The following is a 24,884-nucleotide window of genomic DNA, read 5'->3' as shown; positions in this document are numbered from 1 at the left end:
GAAAGCCATTTTTATTCCCATGATGCCAACTTTATCATGTATTCATGGACCATTTCTTGGCAAATTTTTTCATTTCATTTTTCTTTTAGCCTATCCCTATGTCAATATCACTGTTTTATTTATTTAAGCTTTATAATACATCTTCATATCTGGTGGACAAATCTTGCCAGGTTTTTCTATATAGTAGTGTTGTATCTATTCTTGGTTTTTTGCATCTCCTCATACATTTTAGAATCAGGTTGTTATATTTCACAGAAAATCCTGGTGGCATTTGGAAGTGTGTCAAAGAAATAGATCAATTCATGTTGAACTGCCATTTTCACAATATTAAATATTCTTATTAATAATTTTTTAATACCTTTGGTAAAGTTTCGTGATTTTCTTATGTTTTGCACTTCTTTTATTAGACTTATTCTTAGGTGTGTTCTAATATTTATTATTTTATATAGTACCTTTTTATTGCATGATCTTAATGTTTGTTCCTTGATTTTAGAAATTGAAATGACTTTTTCACTGATTTTGTATCCAGCAACTTTGCTAACAGTATTTGTTAATTGTAAGAATTTTTGTGCAGTTTGTTTTAGTTTTTCACTATAATCAACCATATCATTATATTTCAATGTAATCACCCATATCAAGCTAGTTTTGTTTCTTTCTTTTCAATACTTAATTACTTTTTCTGGTCTTACTGCTCTGGCTGTTAACTCTAGTACACTGTTAATTAAAAGAAGTGAGAGTGGGCAACTTTATATTATTTGTGATTTTTAAGAGAATGTTTACAGTATTTTACTATTGTGGATGATATTTGCTTTAGTTTTTTGATAGATATCCTTTACTGAATGATTAAGGGAGTTTTCCTTTCTATTTGTAGCTTACAAAGAAGGAAGGAGGGAGAGAGGGAGGGTGAGACAGAGAGTAAAAGAGAGAAAGAGAGAGAGAGACAGAGATTCATCAATTGAGATGATTGTATAATATATGGTATTGCCCCTTTTTTTCTGTTAATGTGGTGGATTTAAAACTAACCGGCTATTATCATTCTAATACAATGTTAGATTTGGTTTGCTAATATTTTGTTTGGTACTCTTTCAAGTATGATAATAAGTGATATTGGCCTAAATTTTTTCTTTTTTTCCTGTTCTTGTCTAGTTTTGGCATAAACATCCTGAAACGAATTGGGAATTGTCTTTCTTTTCCATTGTTTAAAAATTATTTTAAGTTTGAAAGTGTCTATGTCCTGAATGCTTGATATAACTCACCTGTTAAATCTTCTGTTTTTATTTTCTTTGTTGAAAATTTTTTTATTACTAATTAAATTTGTTCATGGAAATGAGAGTATTCTCATATCCTTAAATTTAATTTAATACAACACTACATATTGTCATTTTTTGGTTTATATTTCTCTGTCTCACTTTTCCTATCTCACAAATTATATCTTGGGATGAATAAACATGATTTTCCACCCAAGAGAAAAGGTATAAAAAAGTATAACATTTCCAAAAATTAGAATTTAGGTGCATTTTTGTTATGTTTATTGAATATTATTTTCATATTTTGCCAAACCTTTTCCTTCCTTTAAAATTAAAATCTTTATTTTCTTGCATCCTATTATTTTCTCCTATTTATTGACAATATCATTCTTTGACAGTGCAATGATAATTGGTTCATAAATGACAAATCCAAAGCATTGAAAGCCTTTGAAACTTATCTTGAATTATTAAGGCTGATTAAATAGAGTGGATTAAGATCAACTGTGTTATCATATCAAGTTAGGATAGTTATTTATGTAGTAGTTCTTTACTCATTTATTAAAAATCATTTAATCAGAATAATCCTTTTCCTATCCATACTTGAAAATAAAGGCTAATAAGACTCACATCTAAAACTTGATAGAGATGTGCTTTCCCCAAGAGATTCAAAAGAAGAAATATCTGAACTTCGAGTGGGGTAAGGTTGAGGTGGGAAAGTCCAGAGTTTTACTTTGGGAATTAGAAGACTTAGACTCTAATTACAATCTACCACTAATTATCTAAGGCTAAATACATTAATTAACTTATCATCTCATTTACTTAATTCATAAATAAAGATGTTAGATTTGGCAATTCTTGATTCTCTCTTAGTTAAAATAATTTCAATAGTTCTAAAAGTAAATCTTTCCAAACTTATGTCATTAACAAATGTGAACTAAAATCTCAGAAGTTGTGAAAACTGATCAGAACTAAAATCCAGAATAATAGGAAAAATATCCTGATTATGAAACTATTTATGGTTTGGAAACAATAATTCTGCTGACATGTCTAATTTATTCATTACACAGTTTATACATAGTTTGCAGGATAAAGAAGAATGAAATTTTATGGGTTTCTATTTTATTAAAATTGTATTTTGGAGCCATATAGTTGATAATGACTTTCTTTTCATTTTTCTAAATTATAGGGTGGCTTCACTCGTAAATACTCACTTAGCTCAAAAACTGGAACACTTCTACCAGAATTCCCCAGTGCTCAACACCTTGTGTACCAAGGATGCATTTCTAAAGAAAAGGTATCAATTAAAGCTACTTCTCTATTGATTTTCTGATATACTGATTCCATATCTCACTTTGCTAGGAATCTCATGGCACTTGCAGGATGCAATCAGAAATCTGCATAATCAAACATAATTGACTGATTTATAGGAGTGACAAATGTTTACTAACATTGATTAAACACTTTCCAATTAATTATTTACCATCTCCATGCTAGTATGTAATTAGAAAGTAGTAAAATAAACCTTAAAAGATTAATTATTTTTTATTTAAAACTCAATACTAAGGAATAAAATACTAGAATGTGTCTATCACGTGCAGTTTCTTTAACTACAAACTTTAAATTTTTGATTAACTCCATTTAATTTCAGTAAATAGTCATAAAGCTCTCTAGGACAGAATCTGTTTCTAAAACTGAGGGGAGATACCTAGATGAATGTAAGAACTACACTGGATGATCATAGAAGTTCTTTGCATTTTTAAAATTCTGTGCTGTCTTACATTTGAAAATTTTTTCTGAAAGGAAGAAAAATTTTTCATAGGATTCAGTTTATAAATAATCCTCAATGTAACTTTTCAATGCTTATGTAATAAAATCTAAGCCTAAATCCTCTATTTCTGAACTTCTAGAGTCATTTACTGGGACCTACTAGCTGACTAATAACATCCATTATTAAATCAGGGCATAATGATTTCTACATTCTTCTCTTAACTAAAGTTCATTTTTCTATAGCATTTGAGGAAAACACCTTTGATAGTATATTAAGTCAGCTCGTATTTCTGAGTGGCAAAGATGGAAGAATATGATTAACTAATGTCCAGCTGTATTACTTTAGTAATGGCCTTTCTGTAGAAACTAGAAGTAAAATTACACATTAATGAAAAAGTCTATTGATAGATAAGTAGAGATGCACAGTAACTTCTGGGGTTCATTTTGGTAACAGACATACTTTCCCAGTTAAGTCAAGGCAAATTATTGGAGGTTATTCTCAGGTGCTGACTCCAAGCAAGTCTCCTAAAGTAAGTCTACTTCCTACTATTCTCCTCTCCCATCACATTTTTAAACGTTATCACATCGTGTTTTTTTACCTTATGGATGTAATGTGTGATAATATGACTTCAGATTTTAGATACCTCCAGTAAATTTAACATGTGGAAGTTTGTGAGGAAATCTGTGGAGATCAGTGGGACAGCAGGGAACACAGTCCTTTGGGGGGAGGTTTTATGGGTTACCTTTGTGGACAGGGTTGCTTACATGCAAATATTATAAAGATGTTCACTGTGTAAATAGACCTGGTTGTGGAGTGGGGTGGGAGAGCAACAAAGGTAAAAAAAGAGGTGAGGAAAATGATCCAATAGTTTATTCTAGTTTCTCTGCAGCCTCCAAGGAATTCCTTACCTGTCAACTTGATAAACTGGTCTACAGATCATTTTTCACTCAGGTATCTAGGTGCTTATATAACCCCTGGTTTCTAAATCCGTTCCCAGTGGTCCTTGAAGTGAGCACCAGGGACTACAGTAACAGTTTGTTGTCCCTTGAGAGCACTGGGGCCCTGCCTTTCACCTCCTTAGCCAGCAGCCAAGTTCCCCAGGTAACTTGACAGTTCCTAGAAAGAAGGGTGGGGCTGAAGCTCAGCACTTTAAACACCTACTTTCTTGAGGCAGAAAAGATGGAGACTGCCAAGTGAGAAGTTGGCTCCAGTGAGGGGTGTTGGCTTAAACTAAAGGCCTGATTTCTGCCTTATCATACTGTCACTCAAGGCAGTTGCCACCCCCATCACATGCTCACTGCCTTTACCCGAGAGAAACCTTGCCTCTGCTCCCGCCCTCTATAATATGATGTTGATTCTCAGAAAATTGAGCAAATTTGTGTTTATAAATAATGCCAAGTATACTGCAGTGAAAATTTATTGTCCTAAGACTATGTAAATATTAAGTAAACAAATGAAGTACCAGTAGTAAAATTAAAATTTTTGGATGATTTATGTATAAAGAATACATTTTGACACAAATAAGTGGAAATAACTTGTGAAGGTAAATGCCTGTACTTGAGTAGACTTCAGGGTTCAAAAGGTTAATTTTTTGACAACCATTATGAATTTCTTTCTATCTTTCATGCTGCCCCATCTTAAAATAAAATATTATTGCCTAGGTATAGAGCATGTCTCAATGCATTAATGGTGACATATCCTGTTAGAGGTATCCTGTCGTCAGCGTACATCCTTGAAGGTAGATTGATAGTTTGCATGTCATCATTATACAGCTTTGAGCTAAACTATAAAGCTGTGTACTGACCCTGGGCTGTAGGGATAAAAGTTAGAGAGAAAAGATGAGATAGAAAATAACCATCACCATCACCACCCTAGATACTATTGGTATAAAAATAGTTAACATCAGTAAATTTCTTAGCATATAGTATGGATTACTCCAACCACTTGACATGTGTTAATTGATTTAGTCCTCATGACAACCCTATTAGATATTTATTGTTATTATCACCTCCATTTTACAAGATGAGGAAATTAAAACACTTGCCCAAATCACATAGATAATAAGTGGCAGATTAGAACTGACATTCAAATCCAGGTTGTCTGTGGGCAAAGCTCATACCTTTAACCTCCAAGCCGTGCCCTGTTCACGCAGACCACACAACCAGGAATAGGTGGGGACATTTCTAGCTTATAAAATAGTTTTAAATTTGAATATTGGTAAGTTGCTAGAATATTATCTAGTTCTAATCCATTCCAAATTTTAGAATATGTTTAAAACTTTATGCAATACAAATACCTGTGGTAACATGGAAAAAGACTTTTCATAATAGACCCTCAATTTTCAAATCTTTTTTGGGTAAATGCATTATTTGATATTGTTACTAATTTTAGTTAATATCTGGTAAAGGCGTTGCTGTGTACCAGGCATTGTTCTATGAGCATCGTCTTATTTCATCTTCTTAACACCATATAAGTAATATATTATTACTGTCCTACTTAAAGACAAAAGGCCTGGGGTTCAGAGACTAAGCAACCTGTACTAAGTCATACATGGTAAGTAGTTCAGTGGAACTGGGGACCCAAGTTTAGCTGACTCTAGAAGCAAAACCGGAAGCCACCACATCACACTGCTCAAGCACCCACAGAAAAAAACTGTGAAGAGTTGATGTAGTTTACCGTTTCATGTTTATCTCTCCAATCAAAGGTAATTTTCTGATTAAGCAGGAAATGACAGTGTTGCTTTGACATGTAGCTCCTTACACATCACCTCTTTCATTGTTTTCATAATACTATACTATAATTGTACATTTGCTTGCCTTTCTCCCTTCATACAGCAGTAAGCTCCTTAAAATAAGAATTTTTTCTTCATTTTTGATCCCTCAGTATTGAGTACAATGCCTGGTACAAAACAGGAACTTAAAAAATGTGTGTTGAATGAATGAACAAATGAATGAATGAACAAATGAAGGCAGTGTTGAAAAGGTGCTTTGGTTAAGCTTTTTCTTCCTTGAAATAGGTTGATACCCTCATAATGATGTACAAAACTCACTGCCAGTGCATCCTGGACAATGCAATTAATGGAAACTTTGAAGAGGTAAGGGTGACAAAGAATGCTTTGCTGGCTATACTATATGTACTTTCTTGTCCTGTACTTTATATGAGCTCAAGAAAAAAAACTTAATGTACATAATCTTTCCTCTGCAATTAGATCCAGCATTTCTTATTACACTTTTGGCAAGGAATGCCTGATCATCTTCTTCCCCTGCTTGAAAACCCTGTTATCATTGACATTTTCTGTGTTTGTGACTCAATTCTTTATAAGGTAAGCTCTGGGATGTCTTAAACACAAACCATATGTTTCTTTTAAGAGCCTTCTATCGAAATTTTTGCAATATGTTTTCAATAAATGTGTTATTTCTGGCTGGAGAAACACCATTAATTTTTTTTTTCTGATAAGAAAGTAGGCACTTTAATAGAGTATGTTTAATAGTGTATGTATTTTAATGTAAATTTACATTAAGTAAAACAAAATTAATTTCTGTTTACAGCTGAGAATAATTCTAAATGTGACATACTAATACACGAACACTTTGTTAATTTTTATTAACTGTTTAAGGTGTTTTCAGGTTAGATAACACAATGGTTTTTTTCATAATATCAGTGTTTTTGGGAAAGCAGAATTAAGCACTCTCATGGGATTAATAACTTGAAAATCTTTGAAATTTCTGTCTTTAATGCATTAATGTCATTTCTGTTCCCAAACCAAGTAAAAGTCCCAGAGTATCTGCAAAATATTATGAAGACATCCTGAGCAAAGATGAGTTGAGCTGGTTGGCCTTCTAGCCAAACATTTAGCAGGAAGGCAGAGAGGCTAATTCCCTGACAATCTGTTCCCTAGTTAGAGCAGAACAAGCTAACGAGAAAACTATATTGAAATGTGGGTACTTTAAAGTGAGTTTGTCAACATTTACCTGATAAATTGTCATAAGAGAAAACCAAAGGTTTCCTTTGGAAAAAACAATCTGAGTTAGCAAGAAAACACAAGCTGGCACCTTGTTAAGCATTAAGGAAATAAAATCCTTCTAAGTTAGTTGCAGAGAAATGAAGCAGAAGCTAGATAGACTTAGTCCAGATGCAACCCTGCAGACCAAGATGTGATACGTAGGTGGCCTTGAAGCAGAATGGGGGAGCCCTTTTTTCATCCTCTGTTCCTCTCCCCTCATTACAGGGTAAGAGAATGGAGCAGTATGTGCAGTATATTCTCTATCTTTAGTTCAAGTTAAAGCTGAAGGACAAAAGAGAGCAAGGATTGTCTCATTTTTCTGGGTTGAGTAAGAATATCATTATTTAGAGGGAAAAGGATTAGTTAGCACTAATATTTAAGATTTGAGAGCATAACCATAAAGGGGAAGGAAGGTAGCGCCAAGAGTGAGTATAAGAAAAAACTTGGGGGTTGGCGGGGGGGGGGGGGGGGGGTCGCGGCCAGTTAGCTCAGTTGGTTGAGCGTGGTGGTAATAACACGAAAGTTGCTGGTTTGATCCCCGCATGGGCCACTGTGAGCTGCGCCCTCCTTAAAAAAAAAGAAAAAAAGAAAAAAGACCTGGGGCTCATGCACACGTATTAACCACCATCAAGATAAAGCTGTTGGGACTGTCATTCAGTGACTCCAAGAGATATACTTTTCCCCCCCGAATGGTCTATTTCTTTGACTCTAACACAAAAATCCCGAGTTTAAGTACCTTTAAATAAACCAAGTTTCTCCTCTTCATGGAGAACCCATGGAGGCACAAGTGAGCGCTGTAAATAGAGGAGTGAAAGATGAGCTTCTGCCAGATCTTCATCCCCCCCTAGAGAGTGATCAGCTTTTAGTCCATAAAACAGTACATGATTGCCAAGGCCAATCCATTGGTGACTCACATACTGCATATATAATTACTGCATATGCGTATACAGAATATGTGTGCATTTTGCTGGTAGACTAAACAAGCCATCATAGATTAGTGTCTACCCACATTTAGAAATATCTTCTATAGACCTCTTGGTCCTCTTTCCCAGGTTGGCCCACTCACTTCATTAGCCAGCCTAGTGGATCCGCACTGCTCCTGTCTCATCTGGTTCCCGACCTCCTTTATTCATCATAATTTTTCCTGAGCTGGGATCAGTCAGCACTAATTTCTTCTTCCTACTAGTTCTCATGTTACCCATGTTTAGGGCTCAGTCTAGCCCTTTCTTTTCCGTATTCTTTCTGTTCTTATAATTAACTCTCTGTACCTAGTATGTGAGTGTCACTTGGTTAACCTAGTAATTTTAATGATTTTCAGATCTCCTCCTCCCCCTGCCTTTCACACACACACACCCCTCATGTATTCATTCACTTTAGAGATAAAAGTACAACTTTCAGAAAAGAGTAAACATGTTATTCTCTAGAAAGCTAGGAATAAAAATAATTGACAAATAATATGTCTTTCTATATATATTCTAAGTGTTTATGTTAACTATCTTTTGCTGTGATTAAGGTTCTTACAGATGTACTCATTCCTGCAACAATGCAAGAAATGCCTGAAAGGTAGGTTCAGTCAATAAAATTTGATAGTTTCTTAGTATAGGGTTTAACATTATACATTACATTAAAGGAAAACATTAAGTAGAAATTGATTCATTTACCAACATTATCTTCCTGTTCCTGTCCCTTTGTTTTAGCTGGAAGAGAGGTGCGTTAATCCTAATATTTGAACCTCAGTGAACAAAATTGATGGAACATCCTGAAATCCCTTTAATTTGAGAGGTGCCCAAGTGAAAAATAAATATTTAAGTGTGGTTGACCTTCAAAACACTAAGTTTATTAATGGAGACTGGCTAGAGGAAGATAGATGGGGATAATTCATGGAAAATAACCACAATGATAAAACTATAAGGAAAATTATTTTATCTTTATTATTAACTTTGTGCTTAATTGCAAACGCAGGAATAGCACAATGGAATTACTACTTCCTTTTAACAAAAACTAAGGTCTCAAATAGTTTATTGACATGATACCTGAAGATTTTTCACAAAGTGTTTTCCAACGTGAGAACCAATAGAAACCTTAAAAGAAGCCATATTTTTCTTTGAAAACAAAGTGTAATAATGAAATTTATTTTAGTATTTTAGAGCACAAATACATGTGGGCATAGTTGGTGCTCAATAAACACATGCTGATTAATAAACAAGTTTTATTTTTGATTTACTCTTTCCTCTAGATTCTTTTTTTTGTATCATAGTTGATAATGACCTGGTCAACAGTTTCTTTAAAATATGAATTTGTAGTCTTTAAACATCTAATCTGTGCTCTGAATTAGGTACACTTAACACTTCCGTGTCACAGCAGAATGGCTGTGCTTACTTAGTGGCAGGCATCCAGCCATGTGACTAATGGTTGTGTTTATTAAACACAACACAAGCTTTGAGACTTTGCATAAATTATTTCACTTAGTTCCCACAATATGTCTTATTTGTTTCCATTAATCTTTCTTAAATGTATGTATTATTTCAATGTTTAATATTTGAAGTTTTCTGGGTCTTCATTTAGAAGTTTGGTGCTGTTTTTGTGACCAGGAATTAACTCTTCTTTATATCAGTCTATGGTAAAATTGGTTTCGTTGTACATTGTTTTGCTTAAAGTAACAGATTCCAAAAATCTATTGATGACCTTAAGTGAGGACTTACTGTATACATTTTAAAAAATGGAACCATAGTATACATACTATGGCAAGATACTGTGAAAAAATCTTTCTTTATTAACAAATATAAGATCAATATTAACTTTTTAAAAGGTTGTATAGATTTCTAGCATCTGAAAAATACTATCTTTAACTGTATTTAAACAATTCGTTATCATTGAACAATTGAAGTTTTTAAAACTTGTCTGACTAGTCCAGAGTAGGTATCATGATCCCAAATTCACAAATGAAGGATGTGGGTGCATAAAGAAGTTAATTTATTTGTTTATTGTTTTTTATTTAATTTATTTTGAGTCAGCTAATTAGTAAGAAGCAGGGCCTATATTTTAATTGAAGTCTGTTTAAATCCAAACTGCCTACTCTTTTTCCTGATCACATCTTTGTCTCCAACGTATGCTCTACCTCAAATATATTTAAATTTGTTTTGTTGAGATATATTCGGTAGATTGTTGATTGATTTTTTAATTTTTATATGTACTCATAGTATAAACACAACAAACATTTGAGAAATAGGGTCCTCTAACTAGTACATTTTTTATTATTTACTGCACAGTTATATTTGGATTACAAGAATATGTAACTAGAAACGTAATATTAAATACCTGAGATGATGTTATAGTCCCAATGTGATGGGCTCTTAAGAAACCAAGATATGCAAAATCAACTGCATACTTACATTTTCTCAGAAATATGTTATAGAAAATGATTGAATCATGAGTTAATATCGATAATAAAGTATTATTTATTGAGCAGCTAAGCACTTTCCATGATTTATTTCAAATAATCCTCATAATAATTTTGTGACATGGATAGTATTCTTATTCCCATTTAACACATGAGGAAACTGGAGCTTGAGAAGATTGAGTAATTGGACCAAGATGATAAACGGCAGGCCTAGGCTGACTCAAAAGTCCTGCTGTTGGAATCATAGAATAATTGTATACCTCCATTAAACTACATTTATTTAATGTATTTTCAACAACTTAGCATTTAACATACAGTTTTTTGTTGCTTTTTTTTTTTTTTGGTAGCTTATTAGCAGACATAAGAAATTTTGCTAAAAATTGGGAACAGTGGGTTGTTTCATCCTTGGAAAACTTGCCAGAAGCTCTGACTGACAAGAAAATACCTATTGTGCGAAGATTTGTATCTTCTCTGAAACGACAAACATCTTTCTTACATCTTGCTCAGGTACGTTAGTAAGCTGAGGATATTTGAGTCACCAAATCAGCAGAGTGAGGAACTTTCAGAGATTGGAGACGAAGTAGACAAGTAAATGCTGTATGAGATCACAGAGTGAATGATAGAGCAGAGGAATGGTATTAGTGGATAAACTGATGAAATTAGAATTATTTCTATAGTTTAGTTAATAGTATCATACCAAGGGTAATTTTCTGATTTGGGTAATATATAATAGTTATATAAGATGTTAACATTAGGAGAATCTGGATAGAAAGTATATGGAGATATGGTTGGTCCTCTGTATCCACAGGTTCCACAGTCCCTGTACTCTACACTAACTTTGCAATATTTTTATAGATTTAAAGTTACTTCAAGGTAAAAGTAAAAATAAAATTCTGAATACAATGTAAAATGTAGCTCTTATTTGCCACATGAATCCAATGAATAAAAATTAAGTTTATAAGGAATGAGCCTGTGTGATATTTGATATAATGAAACCCACAAAGCCAACACATTTTTAAATTACCTTCTAATTTGGCTCTCTTAAATAGGGAAGAAAAAAAGTAATTCTTAAATTAGAAATATGTATTTGTTTATTGTTAAGGTATATTTTCCCTCCCCTCGAATGATCATTTGTTTTATGAAGGTTTCTAGCTCTCTAAATTTTAAAAGACTAGCTTGGAATAGTTCCAGATAAGAAATGTAATATATGTAAAATCCTTATTTTATGACCACGAATTAAAAAATTTATTTTCTAAGTCCAAAATAGTTTTCAAACCTTTAACAGAGATGATCATGAGTCCAGTTACTGCTTTTTAGCTTTAAAATAGCAAAACAACAATTTATGATACTTTTCCCTGAAGGAACTATTTCTCTAGAAGCTAAAACTCTCCTTTAGATAGACTATCACTGATATAGTTCACTGATTTTTTTCTTTAACTTTTTCTACACAGATTGCCAGACCAGCTCTCTTTGACCAGCATGTTGTGAATTCTATGGTGTCTGATATTGAAAAAGTTGACTTGAATAGTATTGGATCTCAGGCCCTTCTCACCATTTCGGGCAGCACAGACACCGAATCTGATATCTACACTGAACGTAAGTCTTCTCCTTTTGTTCAGAGCAGGGTTTCCCACCCTCGGCACTATTAACATCTTGAGCTGGAGAACTCTTAGTTGGGTTGTTATCCTGTGCATTGTGGGATGTTTAGCAGCATCCCTGGCCTCTACCCACTAGCTGCCAGTGGCATCTTCCCCCCAGTTGTGGCAACCAAAAATATCTCCAAGACATTGTCAAATGTTCTGCCCTTGGACTACAAAATCATATCTGTTTGTGAAACCTGGTTCATAGAAACATTTTTAATAAAAAAGTGTTCTCTATTAAAAAACAGTTGTACTTACTCATAGTGGAAAACCTGGAAAATATAGAAAAAATTAAGAGGAAATGAAAAGGCATCCATAATCTCATTGCCTAGATGTTACCAAAATAGAAATAACCTGGAAGTAATAAGAATGGTCTTGAGTTTTGTGAGTTTTCCTTCAGTTTTGCATTACATGCATATACATTTCCATATGTTAAACACTGTTGGCATCATATGGTGTGGATACATATCAGAATATCTCCATACAATACTGTTTTTCAAACAAAGGCTCTCTGATCACGTTTGGACCACCTGACAGAACTTACCAAGCTAATATGCATGACTGGACAACCAGACTCGATTTCCAAGGGATAACAGCCCACTATCTGTCCCTTCCTTTCTCTATGAAAAGACAAAAAAAATGCAGCCTCATATAGGCTATAATACCAACAGTGGACTGCTCTCTGGGACAGTCCAACCTCAGCCCTGCTTTTTGTTTCTTAGCATAAAATTATACTACCCTTTGAAACTCAGTAAACCTTGAATTCTGTAATGAAATGATAATCCTAAACTGCTCTTTCATTTATTTATTAATTTTTTATTAGTTTCATGTATACAAAACACTGTAATAGTCAGACATTTATCATTTACACCCCTCACAAAGTGATAACTCCCCTCCCCCAATCTACTACCCTTCTGACATCGCATACAGCCATTACATTTCCACTGTCTCTATTCCTTATGCTGTACTCCACGTCCTGTATACATATTACTATATGTATACATATTAAATTATATACATATTAAATTATAGTTGACATTCATTATTATTCAGATTCAGCTTCAGGTGTACACTGCAGTGGTCAGGCATCTCCATCATCCCTGAGGTGGTCTCCCTAATACGACAAGTGTCCATCGGATACCCTACAAAATCTTTACAACATTATTGATTACATTCCCCAAACTGTGTTTTGTATCCCTATGGCAATCTTGTGGTTACTGATGGTGCTTCCTAATCCCCTCACCTTCTCCTTTATCCCCACCCCCCCTCCCATCTAGCAACGCTCAGTTTTTCCTGTATGTCTCTGAGACTGTTTCTGATTAGTTTGTTCATTTATTCTATTCTTTAGATTCCACGTATAAGTGAGATCATATGGTATTTGTCTTTCTCTGTCTGACTTATTTCACTTAGCATAATGTTTTCTAATCCAGTTTTTTTAATACAGTCATCTACTGATGGGCATTTTGGTTGTTTCCATGTCTTGGCTATTGTGAATAGCACTGCAATAAACAGGGGTGCATAGATTTTTTTGAATTAGCATTTTGGAATTCTCTGGATAGATACCCAAGAGTGGAATTGCTGGGTCATAAGGTAGTTCCAGTTTCAATTTTTTGAGATACCGCCATACAGTTTTCCATAGTGGCTGCACCAATCTGCAATCCCACCAACAGTGCATGAGAGTTCTATTTTCTCCACATCCTCACCAGCACTTGTTGTTTGTTGATTTATTGTTGTTAGCCATACTGACAGGAGTGAGGTGGTATCTCATTGTGGTTTTTATTTGCATTTCTCTAATGATTAGTGAGGTTGAGCATTTTTTCGTATGTCTGTTTGCCATCTATATGTCCTATTTAGAAAAATGTTTTTTCATGTCCTCTGCCCATTTTTAAATTGGATTCTTTGGTTTTTTTTTTGGTGTTGTTGACTGAGTTTTTTAATAAATTTTAGATGTTAACCCCTTATCAGATATATCATTGACAAATATCTAAACTGCTCTTTTAAGTTTTACATGATAAAAGCTATTTGTGTAAGTGGCTTAATTCTGCAATACAGAATTTAATTTTTGCTAAAGATAAATAACATTTCATAAAGCAGGAAATCAATAAGCTTAGTTCATTCTTTAGCTTTCAACTAAACTGCTGCACTTAATGAAAGCATTGGATTTAAAACAAATAATCAACTATATTGACAATGTACTCTTCCCTAGTATATATATACTTATGTAATATAAAACCTATATTTTAATATATACCAAGGAATCACAGACTTATGACTAAAATTTTGAAGAGTAACATACTAAGGATATTTTTGTTACTGTTCTCAGAATATGAAATTAATTTCTTTAACACATCTAACTCAATTTACCTGCCTTTCCCTTTTATGATATAACATTATTAATGATTCCTAGTTTTAAGTTTTCTCTGACATTCAAAGTAGAATGCAACAGTCTGCCTTTTTCTTTCTTTTTTTACATTATAGATGACTCTATCACAGTGTTCCAAGAACTGAAAGATCTCCTTAAGAAGAATGCCACTGTGGAGGCTTTTATTGAATGGTTGGATACTGTGGTAGAGCAGAGAGTTATTAAGGTACTTTTTAATGACAGTCATTACATTTTTTTTTTTTTGTTAATAAATGCTGAACTGGCTGTAATTACTTACTGCGGGGGCAAGGTGTCAGGCTGTGTGAAAAAATGCATTCGAAGCCCTACAAATAAGGCAGCCCAGATATCAAAATTAGGAATATGCCAGATTTGAGAGCACTGGGCGTGGATTCAATTCTATCTACCCTTTTATGATGAAAGGCTACTAGACACTACAGTAGACCCCCTTATCCATGATTTCACTTTCTGTGGTTTCAATTACCTGAAGTCAACCATGGTCCGAAAATATTAAATGGAAAATTCCAGAAATAAACAAGTTATAAGTTTTAAGTTTTGCACTGTACTGAGGAACATGATGAAATCGTGCACTGTCCCACTCTGTCCTGCCCAGGATGTGAATCATCCCTTTGTCCAGCATATCCGTTCTGTACACGCTCCCTGCCCATTTAACTGCTTAGTAGCCCTCTGGGTTATCAGATAGATTATTGCAGTATCGCAGTGCTTCTGTTCAAGTAACCCTTATTTTACTTAATAATGGCCCCAAAGTGCTAGAATAGTGATGCTGGCAATTTGGACCTGCCAAAGAGAAGACATAAAGTGCTTCCTTTAAGTGAAAAGGTGAGTACAGTACAATAAGATATTTTGAGAGAGAGAGAGAGAGAGAGACCATGTTCATATAACTTTTATTACAGTATTATAATTATTCTATTTTATTATTAGTTTTTGCTGTTAATCTCTTACTGTGCCCAATTTATAAATTAACCTTTATCACAGCTGTATGTATAGGAGAAGACTTAGCATATGTAGGGCTTGGTAGTAGCTGCAGTTTTAGGCATCCACTGGGGGTCTTGGAACGCATCCCTCCCAGATAAGAGGGGACTACTATATGCCTTCCCTATCAGTCAATACAGTTACAGCTGAGTAACATCAGTAGTGAAAGATAAACTTAGAAATTGGAAAGATTCTGGCCTTTTCTAAAAAGCAAGTTTCCATAAGTGCTGACAGAAATATGGTTTTAAGTATTTACATTTTTGAGTTCTAGGAACTCTGCATTTTGTGTTTTCTATGTAGTTTCTTCAACTCCTTCAATTAACCTTCAAGTCATCCATCATGAAACAAGACAATAAGAACAAATATATCCATCACTAGTTGATGTTAGCTATTCCATATCAAGAAAACTACTTATAGTGTAGGGACTTTTTTTCCTCCTGGAAGGAAAACAGATTATCATTCAGGACCAGAGAAGTCAGAGTTAATCATTCACAGAAATATATAATCCTTCCTACACACTTCACCTTCTGTTCTGTCAAAGGAAAATTAAGAGATAAAATATTTTGACAATTATTTCATTTTGTTGTCCAACTCTATTAGGTAACAAATCCATACAGAATAAAGATCTATTAAATTTAAAAATGACGCAAAGATGGGCTAAAAAGAATATCCCTGGAGGAATCCTTTTAATTAATGAAACAAATGGCATCCAATGCCATCTGTCTATTTATCAGTTTATCTACCCCTTGGTCTTATGTAGGATGCATGTAGTAACGAGATGACAGATTTTATAGTTCCGTTTTATTTCTTTACTTTTAGACCAGCAAACAAAATGGAAGATCATTAAAGAAGCGGGCTCAGGACTTTCTGCTGAAGTGGAGCTTTTTTGGTGCTCGAGTAATGCATAACCTCACCTTGAACAATGCCTCCAGTTTTGGTATCCTATGTGCTTTATAAAACTCTTCTCAAATGAATTGTACCGTTTGTCCCCCAGTCACATTTCCCATCAATTTTTAAACATGTGGCATTGTCATCTCTGAAACCACATCTGAGCATTGAGCCAGTAGAAACTGGTAATTATGAGTCTAGGTTTTGGAGTCAGACTACATGCAGAATTCAAACCTAATACTGCTTTTCTTTGGCTTGGCCTTTAACCACGCTAGTCTGCTCATCATAGAAGGGGGAGAATATTCCTTTTTTGGGTTGTGTAGGCATTTGAGTAAGATGATGCATATAAAAACATCACCCGGCATATAAAAACATTGCCTAGCACCCAGTAAACATTTAATGAATAACACCTATTATCATTACATTCCATCAGTGCTTGGATAAATGTTCTCTATTAAACAAGCAAATAAACAAGAATTAATATGTTAATTTCCAGTGGCACTACTCATTGCAATATGGCAAATTTTTGCATCTTTTTTATAGCTGCACTCCAGGAATCAAAGAGCAGCTTAGAAGACATGCTCTCATGTTTCCAAAACATCTTTCATGATGTATATGACTTGTGAAACAAATTGAGCCCAATTTGCTTTTTCAAAAATTAAATACCTTTTTTCCCCTAAACTTTCTGGATTCATATTAGTTTGTCATAATATTATTTCATAGACAGTACTACTCCTTTTAGTAGTTGCATTTTGAGAAATCCTCACATTATAAAATATCTTATAATTAAATTGTTTTTACTGATTTTTCAATAGAATTAAATAAAATCAGTGAACTTGCATTGAGGGATGAACAAAATATTGAGTCTATTATTTGAAATATCTTGCTTAGATTTAAGGTTTCTTAAAATATACAACACTGAAGCCTGACTTTATTATTAAGAAAGACTCTTACTGGGAAATCTGTTGAATAGTTAAGAGAAGTTTAGGTTTTCCAAGATAGTTTCTACATGAAAATTACTCTTTTGCTTCTTTTCAAATCAAAGACTATTTTGTTTCAGTCTGTAAAGACATCTTAATACTTTTTTCAGAACGTGTTGGCCATTGTCTAATTATTTGGTGTAAAGTAAACAGAAACAGAGCAGAATAGAGCTTATTCTCCCCAGGTTAAAGCTTATCACACTCCGTCCAGTGTGTGCCCTCTTAAAGCATAAAGCATGTCTCACTTTCATCCGTATTTTCCTTTGATGTAATTAGTGGCCAAAGAGCTGGCAGGACAGTACACACAGGGAGCTGGGCAGGCGGTGCACAGAAAGATTAGAGACCCAGGTTAAGCATGTTGGTCTTAGCAGGTCATTTAAAGTCCAACAAGTATTTGTTTATTTCCGTGGCTCCTTGTAAAGTGTTTCGAGATGGTCACAAAGATAACGCGATTCTCCCTCTTTCTCTTTCCTTCTCTTTCTTGCCATTATTTCATCTCACAATGCGCTCTCTCTATTCCCAACCCATAAACAAGGTTCTTTCCATTTGATTCGAATGCTTCTTGATGAATACATTCTCCTGGCCATGGAGACCCAGTTTAATAATGACAAAGAGCAGGAATTACAGAATTTATTGGACAAGTATATGAAGAATTCAGGTAACTGAAAATGTATACCTTGTTTTGCATATTTTTTTGTTTAAACCTAAGTTCTAAAATTCATAAGCACATGGTAAGTGGGTTTATAACAGTCTCAGAGTTTCCCCCCAAACATGTCACTGCTAACACAGTATATTAACACTATTGGAGCACTATTTTTTCTTTCCTAGAGACTACTCTTTTCTAGAGTAGTCAAAGTATTTTACTGGAAACTCTAAAGGCTACAAAATCAATGTTCTTAACTTCTGAGAATTTAGATTAAGTCAGAGAGTTGATTATAATACAAAAAAAATAACTATAATTCAAGACGACACGTGTAGTATACCACCTTATAAACAGTGTAGAAGTAAGTTCTACAGGAGTTTAGAGAAGGAAGGGTACATATCTATTTGGAATGTGGTGACTTGCAATTTGAAGGCTGTTCACTCCAGACTGGATTATTTAGTGTCACTCAGAACCTACCTACCCCCACAAATACACAGATTTAAGGTTTAAAAAAAAACAAACTAGCACCACTACCAAGACCAAAAATCTGCCAGCCTTGTTTCCCATTGAATGCAATTCTCAGGAGTTTCCAGATTTCTAGCTCAACCATAAAACATTTCAGTTTGTTTCCTCGGGCTCATCTACCAGGAATATGTGAAGGATGTTAACTTCCCCATTACTTTCCAGATGCAAGTAAAGCTGCTTTCACTGCTTCTCCAAGTTCATGCTTTCTGGCAAACCGTCATAAGGCGAGCACTGTTTCCAGTGACACTGTGAAGAATGAAAGCCATGTGGAAACCACCTATCATCCTCTGCCATCCGGTCAACCCGGAGGTTTAACCTCTGCTCTGCACCCGTTCCCTGCTGGGAATACAGACAACATGCCACTTACAGGTAGGCTGAGAAACAACTTAGAAAACCGCTCAGGCTTCAATAGATCTCACAGGAGCCTCCTCCTTTGTTTTCTTAAAACTGTTAACCTTCAGGCATTCCAAGAATAAAAAAGGCTTATGTTAACTGACTTATAATAAAGGTTTATAACATTTTTGTGATTTTCAGCATTTGTTATTCACATTTTTACCAATGCCATTATTAACACAGGTATCACATCGTCACACACTCTCTTAGTTATATCAGAAGTACAAATAATTAGTTATCTTTATTTAGTGGAAGAAAAATTAGATTTTTGCTCATAAAATCCTAAAGGCACTTTGAGAGTCAAAAAAATGAACTGCTTATTGATTTTTGGCTTTTGAGGAGAATTTGTTTCTCCTCCATGAAAAGATGGATTTGGCCATTTTAGGATAACCATGATAATAATTTTCTTCTTTGGTCTGAGGTCCCTTTTGTGTCAATCTTAATGTTTAGTGGCTTGAACTAGCTACTAGATAATTTCTTAAGTCTGATTATTGACTTATGTCCTTTCTAAACCCTTTTATATACATTACTTCATTGGACACAAAGAATTTTAAACCTGGAAGAGTCTTATAGTCCAGGGGCTTAATTCCACCAGTGAGGAACCGGAGGCCCAGGGAGTTGGTGGCATTTATAACTCGGTGTTCATCACTGGTGTTTGCATAATATTTTGAATTGGCTGCATTGAAGCCATGGTCATTTTGACATTATTGCTTTTTCTTTTACCCTAAAAACCAACCATTTAACATTCAGCTTGTTTTTTAATTATGGAGAAATGTGAACAGGAGACCCCCACCCCGACCCTTTGCTGTTCCTGAGTCTGAGTTCTAACCATCTCTGTGGAAGCATGAAGCCATCCCAGACTTTCTTCCACAGTCACTAACTCTAGTAGTCTCCCCTGTTGTAAAATATACATGTACTGTGATGGTGTTTTTAAACCTAGGTTTTTGATGTTCCCCAGTTCTGTTACTTTTGGAGGGTAGGAATGAACCAAGTTGGAAAAAGGGTATACCAATACATCTTTTGAATTATTTTTAAAGATGTGAGCCCATCTATTTCAATATGCCATTAGGTAATGCTCTAATAATTTTTTCCTAGGTCAAATGGAGCTTTCCCAGAGCTCTGGTCATCTGATGACACCACCCATTTCTCCAGCCATGGCAAGCCGAGGAAGCGTCATTAATCAGGGGCCAATGGCAGGAAGACCCCCAAGTGTGGGCCCAGTGTTGTCAGTCCCGTCACACTGCTCAACATTCCCAGAGCCCATTTATCCTGCTCTCCCTCAAGCCAACCATGACTTTTATGGGACCAACTCTAACTATCAGACTGTATTTAGGGCACAGCCTCATCCCTCATCGGGACTCTATCCTCATCGCCCCGAGCATGGCCGGTGCATGGCCTGGAGTGAACAGCAGCTCTCTAGAGACTTCTTCAGTGGTACCTGTGCTGGGTCTCCGTATAACTCTCGGCCACCTTCCGGCTATGGCCCATCCGCACACAACCAAGACTCACACAGTATGCAGTTTTTAAATACAGGAAGCTTCAATTTCCTGAGCAATGCGGGGGCTGCCAGCTGTCAAGGAGCAACATTGCCTCCTAATTCACCTAATGGTATTCACATTTTTAAAGACTTTTTCCTGGCTTTTGAGTTGGTAATAAGACAAATCAGACAGTGAGTTCTACCTCTGCTGAGCAGCAAGTTATCCCATGTAAAGCTTTTAAAGATTATGGAATCTTAGACATTTAGAGCTAATTTCTGCCACATACAAACTTATCTCTAATTCTTGTGGCTTTCTTAAAGTTGCCCTTTTAAGTGCCACACATGATGAAAAAAATATGTCAAACCATATGTTTGAGACCGAACTTAATAGCCCAAAAGAAGAACGTCTGTCCTTTGGAAATATTTTTAGTGATTTTTTTTTTTTTCTCCCAAGAGAATTAGCAGCAGATCTTAAAGACTAGGACCAAAAGTATGTCCCCTGTAAGGCTGATAAAACAGTTAGGGAGCTGGAAAGATCTATGGACGTCTTTACCCACCAAATTAGGCTCTGTGGCCAATACTTCTCTCAGAAACGTGAATCTATAAATAAAATTGGTAGCTGACAAGTAGTGTAATCTCTGTGAGAGGCTAATAGTGCTTTTTTTTTTTTTTTCCATAGGCAGATCTTAATAATTTAGCTAAGGGAAATACAAGAGAGATGTAGTCTTATATCTCAAAATTAATAATAGAATTTTGTTTTCAAAAACAAAATACAGCATAGTGAACAATGTCCATATATGAGTACAAATTCAATTCTATGGTAAATGTAGATGTGAATGTAATATTTACAGTATGATATCTTTAGGGGTCTCCCCTATCATCTTGTCCCTTTTTTCCCCTCCTGGAATATTCTTTATAATAAGTTAACAGTCCGTTCTTGACATTTTCTGTTACAGGATACTATGGAGGCAATATAAACTACCCAGAGTCTCATAGACTTGGATCGATGGTGAATCAACACGTTTCTGTCATCAGCAGTGTTCGCTCACTGCCTCCCTACAGCGACATCCATGATCCGCTTAACATTTTAGATGACAATAGTAGAAAGCAGACCAGCTCGTTTTATGCAGACACATCACCTTCAGTTGCATGTCGAACTCCAGTAGTAGGTAAATTATTTTAGTTTTCAAAAAACATTTTTAAAAGTTGTTAAGCTCAGGTATGCAGAATTACTGTGGAGGGTTAACTGGGTACTCATGTTCCTACAGCTGATTTATCACTTTGGTTCTGATGTTATAGTTTGGTATCTTTAAGTAACAGGTTTACCATTTCTCAGTATATATGGCACTAAAAACCTACTGCTGGATCTGTTATTCTTTCCAAAAAGAATAGCTGGCATCTATTATGTAAGCAAAAATTAATGTAACCTGTCAAAAACAGTCTAAAAGACTGTAGGTTTTACGAGGGCAACAATTATGTCTTTTCCTCACTCTCTTGTTCATGGTTGGACCTGTAGGCAGTGCCGAGAGGTGTCTTTAGGACCCCATAATCTCCCTAAACCCTAAAACCACTCTAAGTTTAAAAAAATGGTGACTTGTGGTAGAAGTTACTATTACTTTCTCAATTGTATGCAAAATGTGATTAGCTACTTCTGTAGAAAATGTTGCTATTTTTATTGTTTTAGAACATACAATTTCAGTAAAAATGAGCAAAACAGTGTGTTTGCCGTGAAGTTCCCCAGCATCTTTTTCCACCCAGGTTGCTGTCCCTAAAAAAATCCTGCAACTTGTCCTAGATGCATCACCAGCATCCAGCAAAGTGTCTGCCATGTAAGAACTCAAGAAATCAGTGAGCTGAATAAGGGGCAAAACATATACAGATAGATTCAGTTTCTAAAATCACTAACAAGGTATCACAGGGCAAGTATACATCCACGAAAATATCAAGGCAGAGTGTTAATGTATCTATGAGAGGGTTAAAATCTTCCAGTGGAATTGGTGTTAGACTAGAATAAATAAAGGGCTTTGACACCCAACCAGAGCATAAGGGAAAGTGAGATAAATTCCATCTCTCCCCACTCAGTGTGCTTTTCCAATAATTCAAGAGGAAGCACTTCTGTTCCTGTGACCATCACAGATGCTCCCTGAGCAGTCTAGCAGCGCATCTCATGCTATCTGCAGATGGTCATTGCTTCTAGGTTACTCTAATGAAGCAGAAAATTCCACTTCAGGAAGTTTCCTCACCGTGAGACTAAAATGTACCGTGTTGCTATTGTTACTATTAGTTCTGTTTACTTGCAGAGATAATAGAAGCTTTGATGGAACATAGCTTGGGTGTCGGATGGATTCTAAGCTTAAATTGTTAGAGCTGGCTTACAAGTCAATTGCATACGAGGCTTCAGGGCAAAAAGAGGGAATAAAGTAAGTGGGTAAGTAGTGCAAGGGAAATAAGGATCCACCTTAAGTTTCCTGAGTTATAAAGCTTAGTTTCTGGTGACAGAGAAGATGGTAGAACAATAAGAAAAATAGCAATGAGAAGGCAGCAACCATAAATGCAAGACATGTAGTGTTAGTGATCCAGTTACTCAAATTTTTTGAGAACCTACTATGCACCAAACTTCCTTCTAGGTGTGAGGATATGGTGGTTCTCAGGCTAGAATTCCTGCCTGTAAGAAGTTTACATCTTAGTCAGGGGAGATAAGGCAACGAATACATAAATGTATTAAAAAGATAATTTCAGGTACTCTGAAGCCAACTAAATAAGTTAAAATGACAGATAGTAATGGAGGAGCTGCTTTTAGGTAACGTAGTTGGAAAAGTAAACCTCAGATGGAAACATTGGAGTTGAAAGCTGAGTGATAAGGAGACGATGAGAAAATCTGATGATGGAGTTGTAGGCAGAAGAAAGAGGAAGTGTGTAGTCTCTGAAATGGGAATGAGATCGGGAAGTTTAATGCACAGAAAGAAGGTCAGTATGTTTGGAGCATGGTGAGTGAAGAAGAGAATGGAGTAGAATAAGTCAAAAGGCAGAGATCAATTCATACAGCATATTATGAACTGGGGCAAGGAGCCCGGATTTTGTTCTAAGAGTAATGAGAAGTCCTTGTAGCATTTGAGAAGAGTGACAATCTGATATACACTTCAGCAAAATTATCCTGGCTCTCTCTGCAGGTGAGAAGGTAGGTCAAAGGTGAGAGTCACACGACTAGTTAGGAGGTTGCTGTGTTGGTCCTGTAAGAACCTGGTGGTTTGGACGACAATTGTGGAGATGCAGATGGAAAGAGGAGGTGTATTGGGTATATCTTTTGGTGGTAGAGTTATGTGAATTTAAGTTTGATATTGAGTTTTCATTGTGAACTGTAGGGAAGAAATAAATTCTGGAAGAATAGCAAGGGGAAAAAGTACAAGAGGATGGCTTTGAGAAACCACACATACTCAAATTTAGTACAGATCTGGGAGCTAAATGCAAAAGTAAATAGAGGCTTAAAGTAAGTGGCACTTGCAGAGAAAAGAAAATGTCCATTTTCAATTGCTGATTATATTTTTCCTTACAGCATCTAGCTTGCAAACCTCAATTCCTTCGTCCTCATCCCAGTGTATGTATGGGACTTCCAATCAATATCCAGCTCAAGAAACTCTGGACTCCCATGGAGCAAACGGGAGAGAACTGGTGTCCTCTTTACCTCCCATCAACACTGTGTTCATGGGAACAGCAGCTGGAGGCACTTAAACCAACAGTGTTGAAACTTTATAAATCTCTACTGCTCAAATATTATTCATTCAGACTGCTATCAGGGTAAAGAAAATGGAACACGCAGTGGCAGGACATTGCTTTTCAAGTCACTGGGACAAAACTATGGACAACTCCACAGTGAATAGAGATACCTGCAGAGTTTCCCTTGCACACAAATCGTTTAAAATGTGATCTCATTATTAATCATAGTTTCAAATATTATCAAATGGAACCAACCTAGCTTTGAAGATGCAAACATTTCAACTATGAAGATTTACTGTTTCACTTCCTAATTTATTGAAAATCTGTGTGCTGTTTCATCTTCAGTTTCTAAAACAGTGAAAAGTTTATTTAATGCCTTTAAAATACCTTTAATTTATTAGGATCTCAGATTCATTGTTTACTATCCCTTATTTGACAGAAAGTCAAATGTGTATGTTCTACCTCCTATGGAAATGTTTACAAGGTCAAGACTTAAATCCATTCAGCCTAGACCAAAGTTGCGTGACTTTCCATTCCTGTGCATTAGTGTGATGGTTTCTGTTACATAGCAGTATTCCAATTCTATGTAACTAATGGAGATTATAAATGCTTTCCCCCTTTATTTAAAAAAGATAAGAAGAGATAAAAGAAATAAAGTATGGAAATATTTTTAAAGGCTTGGTTGCTGTCAGGGCTGGGACTGTTTCTGAAGAATGCTGGGCAAAGCTGCTTTGGATACCAAAGAGTGAAGCTGGTTGGTCAAAACACCATAATGCACCATATATGCATAATATCAAATCTATGCATATAAATATGGAGAAATTGTGATTTGT

At 35.3% G+C, this 24,884-nt stretch overlaps 1 protein-coding gene across 1 annotated transcript in view; it reads left to right on the top strand.

Annotated features, from left to right (window-relative positions):
- The window catches only part of RFX6 (regulatory factor X6), a 55,573-nt gene extending 31,117 nt beyond the window's left edge, over positions 1-24,456 (top strand). Inside the window, exons 7-19 of the mRNA XM_019741337.3 lie at positions 2,434-2,541; positions 6,032-6,109; positions 6,224-6,337; positions 8,532-8,581; positions 10,766-10,925; positions 11,870-12,014; positions 14,537-14,646; positions 16,251-16,368; positions 17,835-17,957; positions 18,630-18,836; positions 19,956-20,468; positions 21,294-21,506; positions 23,891-24,456. Of these exons, the coding sequence (XP_019596896.2) occupies positions 2,434-2,541; positions 6,032-6,109; positions 6,224-6,337; positions 8,532-8,581; positions 10,766-10,925; positions 11,870-12,014; positions 14,537-14,646; positions 16,251-16,368; positions 17,835-17,957; positions 18,630-18,836; positions 19,956-20,468; positions 21,294-21,506; positions 23,891-24,066 (2,115 nt within the window). The 3' untranslated portion in view covers positions 24,067-24,456. The remainder of the gene's footprint in view (positions 1-2,433; positions 2,542-6,031; positions 6,110-6,223; positions 6,338-8,531; positions 8,582-10,765; positions 10,926-11,869; positions 12,015-14,536; positions 14,647-16,250; positions 16,369-17,834; positions 17,958-18,629; positions 18,837-19,955; positions 20,469-21,293; positions 21,507-23,890) is intronic.
- The last annotated feature ends 428 nt before the right edge of the window (positions 24,457-24,884 follow it).

This window comes from Rhinolophus sinicus, chromosome 2 (assembly GCF_057876585.1).
Source record: "Rhinolophus sinicus isolate RSI-liver-muscle chromosome 2, RSI-T2T, whole genome shotgun sequence".
NCBI classification, from domain to species: Eukaryota; Metazoa; Chordata; class Mammalia; order Chiroptera; family Rhinolophidae; genus Rhinolophus; species Rhinolophus sinicus.
This window is presented reverse-complemented; position numbering and strand designations above follow the sequence as displayed.